The 20,508-nt window shown below is 42.2% G+C and overlaps 1 protein-coding gene across 1 annotated transcript in view; it reads right to left on the bottom strand.

Moving 5' to 3' along the window:
• The window catches only part of trrap (transformation/transcription domain-associated protein), a 227,597-nt gene that overhangs the window by 106,664 nt on the left and 100,425 nt on the right, over positions 1–20,508 (bottom strand). The window contains exons 32-39 of the mRNA XM_085999960.1: positions 19,096–19,257; positions 15,604–15,785; positions 12,311–12,509; positions 10,599–10,727; positions 9,519–9,785; positions 5,274–5,480; positions 3,839–3,997; positions 1,351–1,476 (exon numbers count right to left, since the gene is read on the bottom strand). Coding sequence (XP_085856086.1) covers positions 1,351–1,476; positions 3,839–3,997; positions 5,274–5,480; positions 9,519–9,785; positions 10,599–10,727; positions 12,311–12,509; positions 15,604–15,785; positions 19,096–19,257 — 1,431 coding nt within the window. The remainder of the gene's footprint in view (positions 1–1,350; positions 1,477–3,838; positions 3,998–5,273; positions 5,481–9,518; positions 9,786–10,598; positions 10,728–12,310; positions 12,510–15,603; positions 15,786–19,095; positions 19,258–20,508) is intronic.

Here is a 20,508-nt window from a genome sequence, read left to right as displayed (position 1 = left end):
ATCAATTTAACACAAATTAAAGAACTACCCCTTATCCAGTTACCAGAATATCACGGTAAGTAAACAGATCAACAAAATCCAGGCGTACGTATTTGATTCATGTTATCAATATATTTAACTTAACACTACACACAAGTTGACATAGCAAGTACATTAACTTTCATAGGAAGCACGTTAAATATTTTAGCGTCTGTTTAACAGTGAAGTGTGCAAAGCAATTAACTAAAAAAAACTAGCGCATCAGCAAAGAATTTTTAAAAAGGTTGTATTCTTAAGAGTTTAATGTTTATTATTGACACCTGCTGAACTGCAATCTACAAAACCATTATGGATGCACTTTCTAATTAAGTTAAAATAAAGTGGTGGCAGGAAGAGTAAAATGCAGTAAGCTACACAAAGACGTAGAGGACGACTATTGCTGTTCGTGACTGAATCAGGGTAAATTCATGGATTTATGTCATTTCCAGTTTTGCCAGCCAAGTGTTTTTTTTCCCCAGAAATTAAGAAACATTAGAACGAAGTATGAACATTTGGTGCAGCTTAGATCAGAACATGGTGTCCTATTGAGCCACAATATTTTCAATTAGTTTAACACGACAGCCACTTTAATATCACAGATACACCGAATTCAGTCATACCAGCTAAGTAATGTTAGCTGAAAACAACGTAAATCAACAAAGTGTAGGCAGGTTCGGCTAAATACCAACTACGTCAGTGTGTAAAATGCTGAACGTTAATAACCAGGCTATGTCGCCACTTTTATCATAGTTCAATTATATGAAAACATGGCAGATTGACTATAAAAACAAGTTCACAATTACACACTGTGCTTAAGGTAAAACAGCTAATTATCTAATGTTGAACTTTAGCCATTCCTGCTTTTAATAGCTTCATTGCACTACATAACCCACAATACACTTTTCAAACTCACTAACTCAAATATTTGTATCTCCCAATATAACTAACAAGTTTTAATCTATTGAGTAGATAGCACATTTATGGCAATTAATGAATAGTCATACTATATTCACCAGAAATACACTATTCAACTATATTTATTTTCTCAGCCAGACTAATGACATGAAATGTATTTCAACACAATTTGAACCTTAGTTCTGGCACAAGAGCATTTGCAATAACATAACTGCATCTAAAACTTCACCTACACAACTTCCCCAATGAGGTGATCAAAAATGTTAATTACATAGCTCAAGTTTAAACGCTCGAACAAATAAAAGATTTTCTTGCAAAAATCAAGGGTAGGAAAGAAAATCGAAGTAAGTGCGCAATTATTCTTAAAGCATTAAATGCAAACCATTGTAATTCCGTCTGTCTCTGGATTGTACTCACAGTCCCAACATTTGTTCGGAAGCGTTTCACATCCTGAGCGGAATCCACCGATAAACCTCGCTTGACATTACCATTGGTTGCACTGGTTCCCTCACCGCTGCCATTCGCATCAGGATCGGAATCTGCCTACATTTTATAAACAGTATACAAAAAAAGGGTGAAAAAACATTCAATGCTCAGGTGATGTTAATATCTAAAAATCAATAGGTTACATATTTCAGTCATGTATGAAAAGAACTGTAACGAAAATCAGTTTTACATCAGATGTAAATCTCATTTCAGCAATCAAGACATACACCACAATAAAGGAGTTTTGCTTCCTTAACTTCTTTCAGTTCATATGAAGTCAACTCAGCTGCACATTCAACAACAACTTACATTTATGTAGTGTCTTTAACATAGTAAAACATCCCATAAAACATCCCATTTGAACACAGCATCAATAGTTCTTGTTTTTCTTTTAATGCACGATATGTTCTTGGGTTCAGTGTTACCTATCACTTTATAAATGTCCCTACATAACTGCGTGATCCCTTTTCTGTATAGGCTGCCAGGCTGCATGCCAAGTGTCACAATAAAGAGAGGTTGCATTTCTATAATGCCTTTCACGACTTCAGAACATTTCAAAGCTGCTGAAGGTAAGCATGCAGGTGCAGCAGGCAGTTAAGGCGGCAAATGGTATGTTGGCCTTCATAACGAGAGGATTCGAGTACAGGAGCAAGGATGTTTTGCTGCAGTTGTACTGGGCCTTGGTGAGTCCACACCTTGAGTATTGTGCGCAGTTTTGATCGCCTTATCTGAGGAAGGATGTTCTTGCCATGGAGGGAGTGCAGTGAAGATTCACCAGGCTGATACCTGGGATGGCAGGAATGACGTATGGAGAGAGATTGGGTCGATTAGGCTTATATTCGCTAGAGTTTAGAAGAATGAGAGGGGATCTCATTGAAACTTATAAAATTCTAACAGGACTGGACAGACTAGATGCAGGAAGGATGTTCCCGATGGCGGGGGAGTTCAGAACTAGGGGTCACAGTCTAAGGATAAGGGGTAAGCCATTTAGGACTGAGATGAGGAGGAATTTCTTCACCCAGAGTGGTGAACCTGTGGAATTCTCTACCACAGAAGGCAGTTGAGGCCAACTTATTAAATATATTCAAGAAGGAGTTAGATATATTTCTTAAGGCTAAAGGGATCAAGGGATATGGGGAGAAAGCAGAGACAGGGTACTGAATTTGGATGATCAGCCATGATCTCATTAAATGGCGGAACAGGCTCGAGGGGCCGAATGGTCTACTCCTGCTCCTATCTTCTATGTTTCTAAAGCGCTTTACAGCCAATGAAGTATTTTTGAAGTGTAGTTACTGTTATAATGTAGGAAACACAGCAGCCAATTTGCACACAGCAAGATCCCACAAACAGCACTGTGATAATAACCAGATAATCTGTTCGTTGAGGGATAAATATTGGCCAGGTCGCCAGGGAGGACGCCCCTGCTCTTTTTCCAATAGCGCTGTGGGATCTTTTATGTCCACCTAACAGGGTAGACAGGGCATCGGTTTAATGTCTCATCCGAAAGATGGCCCCTCCAACAGTGCAGTACTCCCCCAGTACTGCACTGGTAGTGTGTGCCTAAAGTTTGTGCTCAAGTCTCTGGAGTGGGACTTGAACCCACAACCTTCTGCCTCAGAGGCGAGAGTGTCTAGGCTGACACAATGATGGGACCATCTTTAATGATACCAAGAGATGTTTTGGATAGTAAATAACATCCCCTCCCCAGGATTGTTAACTAACCCATCAAACCACTGGGCTAAAACAAGATGCATTATCCTGTAAAATCAAAGCTTAGATTTAACGGATACCAGACCCCTAACTGAATAAGAATTAAACAAAAAATGAAAATATAGGTACAGATTCAGCAATAAATCCAGGTTTCAGTGCCAGGTGAAGATCTACAAAAAATAATTCTGGTAGGAATAAAAAAAGGAACCAATTTTTACAGTGTCCCAATCTGTACCTGGGCGCGCACACTGTTCAGTCCACCTGCAATCTGGATAGATGCTGGCAGTCTCCTTCATCGATAAGTATAACATTCAATGCATTTCTATATAAATAAACACACAGCTCTGAACATCAGAATCTAGATTTAAAGCAGCCAATTTCAAAACCATCCAACTGTTCAATGCTTAAACTGGTATCCTCCTTACTCACAGAAGCATGGCAAATTCAGCAAGGAATCCTTTGAAGTATTATTAACTCTCTGGCAACGATCTTGTATGTTTGGAAGGAAACAGTGCTGCAATGTTGCAATCTAGCTTCACAAAGCTAAATCTGTACCTCTTAAAACAAAAAATTAAATACCTGGGACTTTTTAATCTGTACCAAGATGATGTTAAAAATGAATTAAAATGTTGAATTCTACATTAATAAATGTCTGGCCGTCATACTTTTAAAGGTGGTGTGTATTTATATTCTAAATATAGTATTTTACCTGCTGGTCTTTGATTCTCTGCAGCTCCCACTTAATGACAACTTCAGCCAGATCTACAGCCAACTTCCTCTGTTCAATGGTGACACTAGGCGTGAAGCCGAGTCGCTGCATGGCACTAACCATGTGTTGCACAAGGTGGTGTCGCACCGGGAAGTACACCTAAAGAGAAACATTATTTCCAATACTATTACGGAATACTCAACACACTTCCTTTATTTAATGTCTATATATTGTCAAACTGGCATTATACAACAAAAAAAGATGCCAGCCAATGTTCCCTTTAATTTTTTTATTCCCTGCGCTGGCCTTTTAAATGGCTGCACGGCCCATTCAAATTTTCACGCATGTGTGTTTCTTCAATGTAAAAGCGGGTGAGCAGCCTGCGCGGCCATGCAGCTTAACGGGAACGTTGATTCCAACATGCATCCCTTGTAAAATACAGTGTACTGGTGACACACCTTTGCAGACGTTTTAATGATGGACAGATGTGCATTATTGCAATTAACATACCACACCTTCCAGTAAATGTCATTCACATCTGATTTTTTTTTTCTCCTGATCAAAGACATAATTTTGTCAGGTCATCTTTTCTAATAAGGGTATTGAATGAGTCAGAGTGGAATGGAAGCAGGAATCAAACTGATGGGTTCAAATGATGGCATAAACCATGAGGATGAAGTGCAAGAGGTTAATCCCAAAACTGAAATCCTGCTTGTGGAGCAGAGCTAGATGCATTTCTCTTATCACAAAAGAGTTTTTGTTCTCTATTTTAACCTCTGCTACATTTCTTGCAATGCCACTGAGTGATAGTGCAAAATAACACAAGCCTTTTGCAGAATATCAGATTAACGCTATTAAAAGACTTTCAGATGGCGAGTTTAGGAAGGAATCCACCATCCTTCATGTGGCACAGAACATTTCTGCAATGCTACTCTTGCTCTCCTTCACTGACCTTTCCTTCCAGTTTTGAGGTCTGCTTTTGATTGCATGTCTATCCTATTTCCTTCAAGCAATAATAGACAACTGTGTAGAGCTCTACCCAGGAAGACAGCCAGCAGAAATGATGTATAAATGAGGATGGGAATACTCCTACTGCTTAGGAACACTGGAATTGCTATACGAAAAAAGACCAAGGCCCATCTAGCTCACCTTCTACCATTCTGGTAGTCACGCAATACAACGATAATGGAGTTGTTGACCAATCACAGCAATCAATCTCGATCAATGAGTCTACAACAGACCCAGACATGAGGCGAGGAAAACCTTTAGTGGTGGAGAGCTTTGGGAACCAGAGGTCCACAGTCACCTCTTCCTCCCGAGCACACTACACTTGCCACATGTCACGTCTCAAGTACTTAGTATGCATTTTGCTTTGAGGTTGTTAGCTAATTAAAAGATAAAAGTTCACTTTTTTGTTCTTGTGATAGGAACTTACCCTGAAATGTTGAACAATTAAATGCAAGATATGAACTAACTGAGGCACCGTGTGCCCTTCTTCCACAATTATTTTTCTTGTCCAGTGAGTCAGCATTTGATGCCCATCTTCCATTCGAGCAGGGACAGCCGGCGTCAAAATGGCCATCGCTTGCCGGACTACCAATCGAGCTTCCATAGCATGGGCTTTAAGCAGACTGAGGAAAACCTGTGCAAAATTGTGTTAATGTTCATCTTAGTTTAAAAATGCTTGAGCTCAACACGATGATGGCACCCCGAATTCTTAAAAATATATATATATATTGCTAGTTCACCCATCGCCCCTGTGCTCGCCGACCTACATTGGCTCCCAAACTGGCAACTTGTCAATTTTAAAATTCTCATTTGATCCAACCCTGGAGTGGGACATGAACCCATGATCTACTGACTCAGAAGTATGAATGTGCTACCCGTGAGCTAATTTGCAAGTTATCGTTTAAGGGGTATGGGGAGAGAACGGGAATATGGTATTGAGATATAGGATCAGCCATGATCATACTGAATGGCGGAGCAGGCTCGAAGGGCCGAATGGCCTACTTCTGGCTCCTATTTTTCTATGTTTCTCATCCTTTTCTTCAGAGCACTCCATGGCCTCGGCCCCCTCTCTATCTCTGTAATCTACGGTGTGGAGATGCCGGAGTTGGACTGGGGTGGACAAATGTAAGAAATCACACAACACCAGGTTATAGTCCAACAGCTTTATTTGAAATCACAAGCTTTCGGAGCGCTGCTCCTTCTTCAGGTGAAGTGGAGAAATGCATAAAGACACAGCTTATATAGTCAGAGAATCATGTCAGATGTTTACAGGTAACCTTTCCAACTGCCATTTATCGCACCTCGGCAGAGAGATAATCACAGCAGTCAAAGGTGTGAATGGTGTCCAAACAGGTCAGTCAGGGAAACATTACATCAAAGAACAATGAGGTGGGGTCACAAGGGGTCAAATATTGCAGATGCTGGGGTCTGTATGAAAAACAAAAAAAGACAAAAAACATTTTTTTTGGCTGGAAATCACAGCAGGTCCAGCCGCATCTGTGTAGAGAGAACAAGCCAATGTCGACTCGAGTCTGGATGACCCTGCATCAGGTGGGGTTACATGTAGCGTGACATGAACCCAAGATCTCGGTTAAGGCCGTCCTCATGGGTGCGGCCTAACCTCAAACAGACCATCGTTCGCAGCAAATTACCCAGCTTCCAGGAGAACAGCGACCACGACACCACACAACCCTGCCACAGCAACCTCTGCAAGACATGCCAGATCATCAACACAGATACCATCATCACACGTGAGGACACCACCCACCAGGTACATGGTACATACTCATGTGACTCGGCCAACGTTGTCTACCTCATACGTTGCAGGAAAGGATGCCCCGGAGCATGGTACATCGGCGAGACCATGCAGACACTGCGACAACGGATGAACGGACACCGCGCAACAATCACCAGGCAGGAGTGTTCCCTCCCAGTTGGGGAACACTTCAGCAGTCAAGGACATTCAGCCTCCGATCTTCGGGTAAGCATTCTCCAAGGTGGCCTTCGAGACACACGACAACGCAAAATCGTCGAGCAGAAACTGATAGCCAAGTTCCGCACCCATGAGGACGGCCTTAACCGAGATCTTGGGTTCATGTCACGCTACATGTAACCCCACCTGATGCAGGGTCATCCAGACTCGAGTCGTCGTTGGCTTGTTCTCTCTACACAGATGCGGCTGGACCTGCTGTGATTTCCAGCCAAAAAAAATGTTTTTTGTCTGTTTTTTTTGTTTTTCATACAGACCCCAGCATCTGCAATATTTGACCCCTTGTGACCCCACCTCATTGTTCTTTGATGTAATGTTTCCCTGACTGACCTGTTTGGACACCATTCACACCTTTGACTGCTGTGATTATCTCTCTGCCGAGGTGCGATAAATGGCAGTTGGAAAGGTTACCTGTAAACATCTGACATGATTCTCTGACTATATAAGCTGTGTCTTTATGCATTTCTCCACTTCACCTGAAGGAGGAGCAGCGCTCCGAAAGCTTGTGATTTCAAATAAAGCTGTTGGACTATAACCTGGTGTTGTGTGACTTCTTACATCTGTAATCTACTCCAGCCCTACATCCGAGATCTCTGTGCTCCTCCAATTCTGGCCTCTTGTCTATCCCCCACTCCCTTCGCTCCACCATTGGCGGCTGTGCCTTCAGCTGCCGAGGCCCCAAGCTCTGGAATTCTCTCCACCTTGCTACCTCACTCTCCTCCCTTAAGACACTCCTTAAAACCTACCTCTTTGACCAAGCTTTTGGTCATCTGTCCTAATATCTCATGTGGCTCAGTGTCAAATTTTGTTTGATAACGTTCCTGTGAAGCGCCTTGGGATGTTTTACAATGTCAATGGCGCTATATAAATGCAAGTTATCATTGTTGCAGTGCTTTCACATTATATTCAAATTTTGAAGAGAGGCCAAGTCCAGCACCACCGAAGTGGTGGTTTTAAAAACAAAACTAGAAGAGAATTCCTTTCAACTAATCAAGCTATACAGCTGGAAGCTGCAACTCCCCAGCATAGAAGTTCTCTCTGCTTTTACTTTGCCTGTGTAACAAGGTAAAGTATAGGAGCAATCGCCAGTTTGTTTTTCTGCATTTTCACCAGCACTTAAGACAAAGTTCTACCTTCCAAAGCATGTCTGATTTATTAAAAACAAGCAAAAATGTCTCAAAGAAATGTGACACCTTTCAAGTCCTTAGGACGCCCCAAAGCACTTCACAGCCAATGAGGTATTTTTGAAGTTTAATCACTGCTGTTTTGTGACGGCCAATTTTGCACACAGCAAGTTCCCATCAACAGTAATGAGATAAAAGACATGATGATCTGTTTTGGAAGCACTGATTGAGGATAAATGTTGGTCTGGACAGCAGGAGAACTCCCTGCTCTTCTTGGAATATTGTCATCGGATCTCATACATCCACTTGAACAGACACACGGGGCCTCAGACTAACGTCATCACCAGAAGAAAACAGACCCTCTGAGAATGAAGCACTCTACTGATGAATCTGTCTGGATATAGTGCTCAAACTCTGGAGTGGGACATGAACCCATGATCTACTGACTCAGAAGTATGAATGTGCTACCTGTGAGCTAATTTAGCTTAACTGCAAAACTGTTTTGTCCCCCATTATTTTTCAAAATCTGACTCAGTACCAGTTAACAAAATTCAGAAAACATATTAACACTTGCATGTAAAAATTATCTTGATTCAAATTGGGAAAAAAAAACTCAAAATAGACTTTCTTTACGCTTCAATTTCAGTTACACAGGCAAAGCACTATGGCATTACCAAAGTTAAGCAGGTTATAGAATAGATATTAAATTGGTGTTCCACTCAGTGTCCTTAAAGTGCAAAAATATGTGCTAAATATCTAGTTCTGTACTAGATTTTACAGTATTTGCCTCTAAGTGCAACATAAATGTGTTAGCTGTTGAAAATATCAACAATTTCCAATGGTTAAACACAAGAGTTGGATCCAATTTTACTCAGCCAAAAAAAAAAAAACATTGTATGCTGCTCTATACAGATGCACAGTGAATCCTGTAAATCACGGACACCTTCAGGACTGGCATCAGCTCTCCTTTTTTTGCAGGTGTCCTTATTTTCAAAATGGTCATTGTACGTACTGTGTAGAATGGGGATTTCTTTACCCAGCATCCATAGTGGCAGAAACAACTCTCTCCCTGGGACAGAGCTGTGCCAGCATTCAATCCCAAAGATGGAGCGGATTCTCAACGGATGCTGGGTAAAGAGCTCGCCATTCCACAAAAGCTGTTTCTTTCACACAACTTGCTGCCGCCATGCGCTAACCGGCATACACTGATCTCACGGGAATTGGGGGGTGCAGAAAGGAAGCGTCAGTGATCCAGACTCGGTGAAAGTTCCAGATATAGCAGCTTCACAACAGGCTGTTTCCCGTGTTTTAAGTTGCAAAAGGGCTCAATACATCAAAGGCTAAGCGTGGTTCATAATTAGCGAGGGTCTGTGATTTCGGAGTGTCTCTTGTATATTTTACTGTGCAAGTTATTTGGGTCTCTCAATAAGTGTCCGTTTATACAGGTTTCACTGTCAGTAGATGCAGCCATCACCTTCTCAATTAAGATTCGCCATCGAGGCTTACATCCTCCATAAAGAGCCGCATGGAGTTACATGGTTTATAATCTGAGGCCTACCTGCAAGACGATCTTTTTATGAATTGCAAATTTGGCAATGATGTGTGCCAGTAATAAGTGGCCACTGTACTTGCAGGCTGGGTCCACACAGGTCTTGGAAAGTAGGCAGGGCCAGGCAAATGTCATCAGGCGTCTCAGCTTACTGTTTCTATTTTTATTGTTGTCGTGGATGTGGTGAGGGGCATGCTCAACGAGAAGAGTTGCAAATTGCAGCAAGTAAATCCTTAAAGCATCTAACATTTCAGCATGCTTCTCTGGGTCCAGTACCTGAGAAAAAGAGTAATAAGATTACTACTTAATAAATCAATTAATTATTAATAAGCACAGATTGAAGGTACTGGGAAAAGAACCAGAGGGGAGATGAGAGGAGGAGAATTATTTTTTACGCAGTAAGTTATGATGATCTGGAATGCACTGCCTGAATGGGTGGTGGAAGCAGATTCAATAGTAACATTTAAAAAGGAATTAGATAAATACTTGAAAAGGAAAAATCTGCAGGGCTATGGGGAGAGAGCAGGGCAGTGGGACTAATTGGAGAGCTCTTTCAAAGAGCCGGCACAGGCACGATGGCCGAATAGCCTCCTTCTGTGCTGTATCGTTCTATGATAATAAGTCCAACTGAATTAATACAGATACTGCGACTCATGAAATGCTTCTGGAGGCTACGGTAATTTTCTCATTCTTCTTCACGACACTCAGTAGTCGCAATTACACAAAATAAAATACTTTCACACAAAGTAAATTATGTAAAAGCCTTGGGCATCTTAATTCCTCCAAAAGTGCTCTAGGTGCAGATATCATCACTGGGAACATTGTAAAATGTGGAGATGTCTGAATTATTAATATTTAGCACGCAAAAACTTTTTCTTGTAAAAAGTCAAAATGATTTATGAGTTGTCACAGGTGGGACTGCATTTTCAGCCCCAATGAAGTACAATCATACTTTAATACCCATTAATAAGAATTAATCAGTTTACCACACTAACACAGCAACGAATATGAATGCATGAATTTGTAACAAGACTCCTTTACATGCGTTTACTAACAAGAAACTTGCACAAAAATCCACATTAGCGTTACCTTGGTGATGAAAACACTCGTGATGCTTTCTGGGTTATCTCCCTCAGGGTTTGGTGGCCCTAACAGTTGCTCCCCTTCACCTTTGTCAAAGCTGGACTGGAATGCAGGGATCAAGATGTGCTGCAGAGCCTAAACACAAACACAACAGCAGAAATCATCAGCAAACAGCACAAGAGTTACCCTGCAGGATGCACATTTGAAAATTTAAAAGTGCAACAGTATTCATAGAATGATACGGCACAGAAGGAAGCCATTCAGCCCATCATGCCTGCCAGCCCTTTGAAGCATGTCATAGAAATAGTACATTATATAAAGTTTGGATCTTCAGAACTGAAGATAAAATATAAACTCTTATTTATGCATTACATCAAAATTTCAACACAATGTTTAAAAAGATAACTGGCGCAAAATTAAAAATTGGAATAAATAAAAGCTTTTCATGAACAGGTAGATCCACCATAACGACATGCAGAAGGCGTGTTATTGTGCAAGAGGAACACATTGGACACAGGACCAGAGGTCAGCTGTGCACCAACCTCTGTATCCTTCAAAGCTTCACTTGACTGAGTAAATACCACCAATTGCAGTAAGCGCACTCTGTCGCTGATGTATGTTTGCTGGCACCTAGTGGACCACACACGACGTCAAAGATAATGGACGACACACAGTAAATAAAACCTCAAGCAAATATTCAGGAGCTTTTTTTTTTAAATTGCGAAATCTTGTTTAATTGCATCTCCAAACGAGAACCTAACTCATTTCATTTCACCAAAGTGCTGCAGCTGAAATCCCTTAATCGCTTTGGTTACATGGGCCTTTTTTTGGTATTTAAAAGTCAAACATTTCAATGATTAAATCATAAAATATCTGAAAATTAAATCCATTCATCCATCATTTGCAATCACAGCAGAAATAAATTAAACGCATAAATACATTAAATCTAGAAAGTCACTGTTACATTTTCCCATTACAGTTCCATTATAATGGTTAATCATTCTGGAAAGTGATAGAGCCAATGGCAGCAATAAAAACACTCAACATTGGCTTAGAGGCTTTGAAATGCCTGAGCCTAGCAAACAAACGAATTACACGATTTCTGAAGTGAACATATACCAAATATATCAGGGTCTTAACTGTACTTTAGAAGTTATTACTAATCTGATGAGCGATGATAAAATTGTGTATCCTCAGGAATTTTTCTTTTCTCGCTTCAAAGCAAATGAATTAACCTGGCTATAAGAAATGGTCAAGTATCTGCCTCCACGATGAAATCTGAAGAGAGGGCGCCAACATCCAGAGGACACAGATTTAAGGGTAATTGGCAAAAGAACCAGCGGCGAGGTGAGGAGACTTTTTTTTTTTTAAATGCAGCGAGTTGTTATAATCTGGAATACACTACCTGAAAGCAGATTCAATAGTAACTTTCAAAAGGGAATTGAATAAATACTTGGAGGGGAGAGAAATTGCAGGGCTATGGGGAAAGAGCAGGGGGATAGCTCTTCCAAAGAGCCGATACTGGGATGATGGGCCGAATAGTCTCCTTCGGTGCTGCAAGATTCTATGATTCAGTTGTCTGGGGTTTCTTTGGTTCTGAAATTTCCTACAAATTAACCATTTAAATGTCGAGAGAACCAATTCTAGGTATTTTTGGGCATGCCAGTAGGAAGTTCGAAGTGCCGATCGGCTCATTTCTACAGCATAGTATTAGTCACCTTGGCTTTAAGCTCGTCTCCAAAGTTGGGATCATAAAACTCCACGAATCTGAAGAAAAGGGCTCGCTTCTGTGCCACACTGTAATTCTTTGGGATCTCTTCTTCCATGTACTCCTTAAGGAAGGTCATATTGCTCAGGAAACGCCCAGTAAATGCTCGAAGCAGTTGAAACAGCAGCTCAATCTCTGCATAATTCCGCCTGGAGGAATGTTAATATTTATAGCAAACTGGTTATTTACAAAAAAAGTTTAAAGCTGAACTTCATCCATGTATGGTCTAATCAGTTTTTAACCTGCAAATGTAGCTGCAATCTCAAATCAAAGCTCAAAGACACACTGGGTTTGGGTTGGGTGGGAATTTAAAGTGTTAAAAGTCTGAATCCCTACCTCCAACCCGTCCATTTCCGGTTTCAACCTGAGAGGGGGGGCAGTCAAACCACTCCCAAGATGCAGGGTGTTCATTTAAATATTAAAATGAGGCTGCCATGCCTCAGGTTTAATCTCCATTTTAAATTTAACTCTGGCTAGTCGGGTTTTTCAGGCCTTGAGGAACCCACCAGCTAAAGTAAGGCGAGGACCGCTGGATCCAGGATGTAAGTGCCTTTCCACTTACCTCCTGGATGCTGCATCCCTGCCTCACCCACCCCCCCAGAAGGCCTCCCCACTGCATGCTGCTCCTGGCCTCCCATCCCGTATTAAAAGAGTAATTAGAGAAGCTTGCAATAAGGGCACAGCAGTTATCATGGGTGACTTTAATCTACATATAGATTGGGCTAATCAAATTAGTAACAATACTGTGGAGGAGGAATTCCTGGAGTGTATACGGGATGGTTTCCTGGACCAATATGTCGAGGAACCAACTAGAGATCAGGCCATCTTAGACTGGGTATTATGTAATGAGAAAGGATTAATTAGCAATCTTGTTGTGCGAGGCCCCTTGGGTCGGAGAGATCATAATATGATAGAATTCTTCATTAAAATGGAGAGTGAAGTAGTTGACTCAGAGATTAGGGTCCTGAATTTAAATAAAGGAAACTACGATGGTATGAGGCGCGAGTTGGGTAGGATTGATTGGGGAATGTCACTCAAAGGGTTGACGGTGGATAGGCAATAGCAAACATTCAAAGATCGCATGGATGAACTACAGAATTTGTTCATCCCAGTTTGGCATAAAAATGAAACAAAAAAGGTGACTCAACCGTGGCTAACAAGGGAAATTAGGGATAGCACAAGATCCAAGGAGAGGACATATAAATTGGCCAGAAAAAGCAGTAAACCTGAGGATTGGGAGCAGTTTAGGATTCAACAAAGGAGGACAAAGGGATTAATTAAGAGGGGGAAAATAGAGTATGAGAGTAAGCTTTCAGGGAACATAAAAACTGACTGTAAAAGCTTTTATAGATATGTGAAAAGAAAAATATTGGTGAAGTCAAGCGTAGGTCCCTTGCAGTCAGAATCAAGGGAATTTATAATGGGGAACAAAGAAATGGCAGACCAATTAAATACATACTTTGGTTCTGTCTTCACAAAGGAGGACACAAATAACCTCCCAGAGATGTCGGGGAACATAGGGTCTAATGAAAAGGGAGGAACTGATAGAAATCAGTATTTGTAGGGAAATGGTGTTGGGGAAATTGATGGGATTGAAGGCCGATAAATCCCCAGGGCCCGATAATCTACATCCTAGGGTACTTAAGGAAGTGGCCCTAGAAATAGTAGATGCATTGCTGGTCATCTTCCAAAGTTCAATAGACTCTGGAACAGTACCCATGGATTGGCGGGTAGCTAATGTTACCCCACTATTCAAAAAAGGTGGTAGAGAGAAAACAGGGAATTACAGAAAGTAAGCCTGACATCGGTAGTGGGAAAAATGCTAATGGTATGTTGGCCTTCGTAGCGAGAGGGTTTGAGTACAGGAACAAGGATGTCTTGCTGCAGTTGTACAGGGCCTTGGTGAGACCACATCTTGAGTATTGTGTGCAGTTTTGGTCGGCTTATCTGAGGAAAGATGTTCTTGCCATGGAAGGAGTGCAGCAAAGATTCACCAGGCTGATACCTGGGATGGCAGGAATGATGTATGAGGAGAGATTGGGTCAACTGGGCTTGTACTCACTGGAGTTTAGAAGAATGAGACGGGATCGCATTGAGACTTATAAAATTCTAACAGGACTAGACAGACTAGATGCAGGAAGGATGTTCCCGATGGTCAGCGAGTCCAGAGCCAGGGGTCACAGTCTAAGGATAAGGGGTAAGCCATTTAGGACAGAGATGAGGAGGAATTTCTTCCTGTGGTGAACCTGTGGAATTCTCTACCACACAAGACAGTTGAGGCCAACTTACTAAATATATTCAAGAAGGAGTTAGATATATTTCTTAAGGCTAAAGGGATCAAGGGATATGGGGAGAAAGCAGGGACAGGGTACTGAATTTGGATGATCAGCCATGATCTCATTGAATGGCAGAGCAGGCTCGAGGGGCCGAATGGCCTACTCCTGCTCCTATCTTCTATGTTTCTATGTTACACTCCAGGAATTCCTCCTCCACAGTATTGTTACTAATTTGGTTAGCCCAATCTATATGTAGATTAAAGTCACCCATGGTAACTGCTGTGCCCTTCCCTTATTGCACACATCTCTAATTTCCCATTTAATGCCATCCCCAACCTCAGCATTACTGTTTGGGGGTTTGTATACAACTCCCACTAACGCTTTCTGCCCCTTGGTATTTCTCAGCTCTACCCATACAGATTCCACATCATCAGAGCGAATATCCTTCCTTACTATTGTGTTAATCCCCTCTTTAACCAGCAATGTTACCCCACCTCCTTTTCGCTTGTCTTTCCTGAATATTGATCTGAAAGGAAAGACCTGTAAGGCTATTGGGAAAAAGCAGGGGAGTGGGACTAATTGGAGAACTCTTTCAAAGAGCTGGCACAGGCACGATGGGCTGAATGGCCTCCTGTGCTGTATCATTCTACGATCGAACCATTATTATATGAATTTCAGAAATTCCAAACAAAGGCGCACGTATGAAAAAAATGCAATACGCACGCAGCAAATGATAATCTAGTAATCCATAATTCATGGAATTTTAGGTGGTTGAATTACAACAATGCTTGAAAGTTCACAGCTGCATGCCTTAAACATTAGACATGGATCTTTATAAAGAAGTTTCACAAAGATTTTATGCTCAAAAGGCCCACGACTAAGAGATTTACGAGTATATGAAAATATGTAGTGGAAAGACCTTTCACCTCACCCCTGTAAATAATGCTTTTTAAAAAAAGTCACGTACTTGCAGTAATTCAGTAGGCAGAACGCAAGGAGCTTTGGCTCCTTCCAGTGTGTGGCAACCATGCTTTCTTTACGATGTCGTTCCTGGAATGCATCGCTCACCCACACCCGTCGCAAGTGGCTCACTAGCTGAGGCTGACCAGACAGCCAGTTTCCATCGTTCTTCACGATGATGCTGATTATCTGTGAAATAAGAAAGACAGACTTGCATTTCTATAGCGCCTTTCACAACCTCAGAATGTCCCAAAGCGCTTTACAGCCAGTGAAGTACTTTTTGAAGTGTAGTCACTGTTGTAACGTAGGAAACGCGGTAGCCAATTTGCGCACAGCAAGCTCCCACAAATAGCAATGTGATAATGACCAGATAATCTGGGTTTTTTTTTTTTTTTATAAAAGTGATGTTGATTGAGGAATAAATGTTGGCCAGGACACCAGGGAGAACTTCCCTGCTCTTCTTCGAAGTAGTGCCTTGGGATCTTTTACGTCCACCTGAGGTAGCAGACGGGGCCTCGGTTTACCGCCTCATCCGAAAGATGGCAACTCCGACAGTGTTGCACTGGGAGTGTCAGCCTGGATTATGGGGTCAAGTCTCTGGAGTGGGACTTGAACCCACAACCTTCTGACTCAGTTGAGATTGCGACCAACTGAGCCACGGCTGATACACAAATAAAAAAGGTGGTCAAAGGGGTAGCTGAACCAACCAATAATAAAAAGCTTGCTGCTGGCTCTCCCTCAGTCTGAGGAATAGGTAACGTAGCAGGGAGGTTAAGTACCTTCATTTTCCGAATACTCCTCTCCTCATCCCATCCCATCCCAGCTATGCTGCACAGCATTTGGCTTATAAATTTGATAGAGCACATCTTGCTCAGGCGGTAGAGCATGAAATTCTTAATCTCAGGATGGTGGGTTCAAACCCCGAACAGGCTCGAGGGGCTGAGTGGCCTACTCCTGTTTCTATGTTCCTATCTCCCACCACACTGACCCTCCAGTGATCCGAGTTTAACTTTCAATTGTATGTCATTCTTGGGTGTGTGAAACATCTGAAATATTTAGCCTGAGTTCTCTAAAGTGTCAACTCAAAATTCAACTTCCTGAAACACTGTAAAGCTTCAGATTTAATCGGTTCCCATCACCTTTGCGATGACCACAAAATTTTAACAGGGAGCAATTTACCTGTTTTTATGGTGTACTTAAGCTACTTTGAAATAACTATTCAAATTAGAGAGAGGAAAAAAAACAATCCACCTATATACATCGCAGGGTCTGCTTCCAGTGACATCCGTACTCGGCCCATCAAGAGTTAATCCAGACCAGGATAGCTTGGAGAAACCAGATGCCTGGCGTAGTTTCTTAATGAGGATGAACAGCAGCCTTTTGGCAGTGCTGTATTGGACAGCCCCTTCCCCGCCCAATGTCATATTTAAGCTCCAGACACACTCCAGCACCAGTTAGCAGGAGCACTGCTAGAGACGGCAGAGCCGGTAACAGTGGCCATAACACGGTGGAGTTTACAGTTATGATTTACGATGGAAGAGAGAAGAAGCACAATAAAAAGATTCAGCTTCAAAAAGGTAGGTTACGAGGGGGTTGTGCTGAGGAAACGAGACTGGACTCTCTCCACCGTTAGAGGGGAGAAGGATGGAAGAAAAGTGGGATATGCTTAGTAACGTTACAGAACACAGCTACATACAACTGGGGAAGGAGGGCAACTGAGGGAAAAGAGCGACATGGGCAACAATGAAAGCAATGTGGGGAAGTGTAAAGCTACAGAAACAGACTACAGACCAATAAGCCAGCGGGTTTAGTTAGAGTGATCCCAAGAAAGCCGTACATTGGAAACAACAAAGGTTGGTGCTGTCGTTTGACTGAGAAGGAACTACTTTGCCAAAATACGTGACACTTCTCAGAAAGGGTGCCAGTCTCTGGATAACTGAGAATCAGACTGAGGGCAAGAGGTCTCTGCTCCAGGAAGCCAAAATGTCAAGTTTGGTTTTGATTCCTCGGAGACAATAAAAGAAAGAACTTGCATTTCTACAGTGCCTTTCACAACCTCAGGATGTCCCAAACGCTTTACAGCCAATGAAGTACTTTAGAAGTACAGTCACTGTTGTAATGTAGGAAATGCAGCAACTAATTCTCACACAGCAAGCTCCCACAAACAGCAATGTGATGATCACCAGTTAATGGAAGAATTGTAAAGGCTTGTTTGAGGGATAAACATTAGCCAGGACTCCGGGGAGAACTCCCCTGCTCCTTTTTAAAATAGTGCCGTGGGATCTTTTACATCCGCCTGAGAGCGCAGACGGGGCCTCAGTTTAACGTTTCACCCAAAAGATGGCACCTCCGACAGTGCAGCATTCCTTCAGTACTGCATTGGGAGTGTCAGCCTGGATTATGACTTGAACCCACGACCTTCTGACTCCAAGGCGACAGTGCTACCCACTGAGCTATGGCTGACACTGAGGTAAAGTTCCCAGAAAGCAGCTTGGATGATTGACAGAGATGGCTGCCGGCAAGGGACTTTAATAAACCAATCTATTATGAGTGGATGTGCAGGTGCAGTGCCCAGAGATGCACAGCTACGACAGACAGGGATTTAGTTAATATTCCAGGTCTGGCGAGAGGCTGAAGAGGCGAGGTTTATACTGCTAACATTATCGGCAGTAATTGAAAGTGGAGAAACTTGGAATGATAGGCTTCAAATTACCATGTGAAAATAGCTGCCTGAGGTGTTTCTGCAGTCAGCCAATCTCCTGGGCATACTGCCTGAATTATCCGGGGCAGTGTAACCACCTTGAACGCTTCCCGATTCAGGAATCTGTTGAACGCCCTGACATCTAGGACTGATCGACAGCTCCCAGGAACGGGGCTAAAGCTTTGTTCTCATAATCAGGATGAAACCGATCAATCCCCAGTTGTCAGTGCTTCCAAAATAGGATGCTCTTCCAAACGATCTGATTGCATTGCCCTACGGAATCGCGGGGGCTCAGCTTGGAGAGGAAGGCGATACCCCCTGCTGGTGACCTCCAGGATCCATGGATCTGTAGCGATTTCTTCGGAGAAGTGTTGCAAGTGATCCTCGAACAGGCTCTCCAGTGGACTGGAAGTAAGGAAGTCATGGCTGAGTTGGAAGAGTCAGTGGGAGATATGCAAGGAAGAAGCGGCGGCCAAATTATGACCCTGAATCAAAACTCCAAACTTGGGTCTGTCTATCTCTCCTCCAGATCTGTCCAACTAATCCTACTTTCAACTATGATTAACACACGAATTGTACATAAAATTGACTTGCCCATATATAAAAATAAATCTTATTGCAGTTGCTACTTTTTACACTGTTTTTATATAATCACTTTTTTTTTAATACACACGCTGACTTTAACATTTTTTGCACTATAAATGCCAGAAGAGCAACACAATTCAATTCTGCAAAATGTAAAGGCGAATTCAGGACTACAGCAGCACACGTGTCGACTAACTGGACAGGTGTATTCACCTTGATGGCTTGGAACTGGAGATCTAACCGAATGGTGCTGGTACTGGGAGACCCAGGCCTGACTGTGGCTTGTGCGCCAGGAAACAGCAGGTTGACAAAGCGGCCTGGTGTGGCAGCCAGCACGTCTCTGAGAGGCTTCGCATCTTTGTGCTTCAAAAAACTCTGGAAAGCAAGTAAACGCAAAAGAGAATTTTTAGTCTTAAATCGAATTCAGTAACCATTTCATTAAGTTGCATGAGCACGCTCTTCAAGCAGCATTAGGCTGACTTCCAGAATATCTACAAGAGCAATCCAATGCCATTTTGCATATTTCTAAGCGCATTTGCAATTGAGACTACAGTGATGAGAACAAAGCATAGCTCTCCCATATGGCCACAAGAATTAAACTAGCACAAGTTAGTACAAACCCAATGAATTCAAAGCTCTCCATACATTAATCAGGCGCACCTAAATCTCAGAAAAGCTATCCTACACCAACAATACAATTTTTCCATTTTTGAAACTGCCTAGCCCGATCATACAGCACGCACACAAGGCAGCCATTTTGCTCATCGTGCCTGTGCCGGCTCTTTGAGAGCTATCCAATTAGTCCCATTCATTTATCCAATTCCCTTTTGAAAGTTACTATTGAATCTGCTTCCACCGCCCTTTCAGGCAGCACATTCCACAATAACAACTCGCTGCATAAAACTTCTTTCCTCATCTCCCCTCTGGTTCTTTTGCAAATTACTTTAAATCTGTGTCTTCTGGTTAGCGACCCTCCTGTCAGCAGAAGCAGTTGCTCCTTATTTACTTTATCAAAACCCTACATAATTTTGAACACCTCTATTAAATCTCCCCTTAACCTTCTCTGCTCTAAGGAGAACAATCACAGCTTCTCAGTCTCTCCCCATATTGGTATAATTCTAGTAAATCTCCTCTAGCTAATTTAGGCAAAAATAACAATTCTATCAAATTAAGCTGCTTTATGCAATTTATCCACTGAAAACAGTCTTTACTGTGCCCAAAAACATTTTAGTTGCCAATCGGTAGACACCCTCCCAGAAATGAAAGTCTGACAGCCTAAACCAATTTAACTTTCCTTTCCCTGCCCCACACTTGCTTAAATATCTGTTACATCTCCAACTTTTTCCAGTTCTGACGAAGGGTCACCGACCTGAAACGTTAACTCTGTTTCTCTCTCCACGATGCTGCCTGACCTGCTGAGTTTCTCTCCAGCATTTTCTGTTGTTGTTAACTTTCCTTTCCCTCAATGTCTTTACACATACTGGTTTATATACGTGTAAAGACAATCACTGATATTTTACAAGAGCCATAGGATATACTTCGCTGAAGTTAGTTGTTCAGACATTTTATTGCTGCCATGCAGCAGTGTCCTGCCGATGGCGATTCTTCCTGGCTTGGGTGGCTTTG

This window comes from Somniosus microcephalus, chromosome 11 (assembly GCF_052327205.1).
Source record: "Somniosus microcephalus isolate GS21.2 chromosome 11, FLI_Smic_1.0, whole genome shotgun sequence".
NCBI lineage: Eukaryota > Metazoa > Chordata > Chondrichthyes > Squaliformes > Somniosidae > Somniosus > Somniosus microcephalus.
This window is presented reverse-complemented; position numbering and strand designations above follow the sequence as displayed.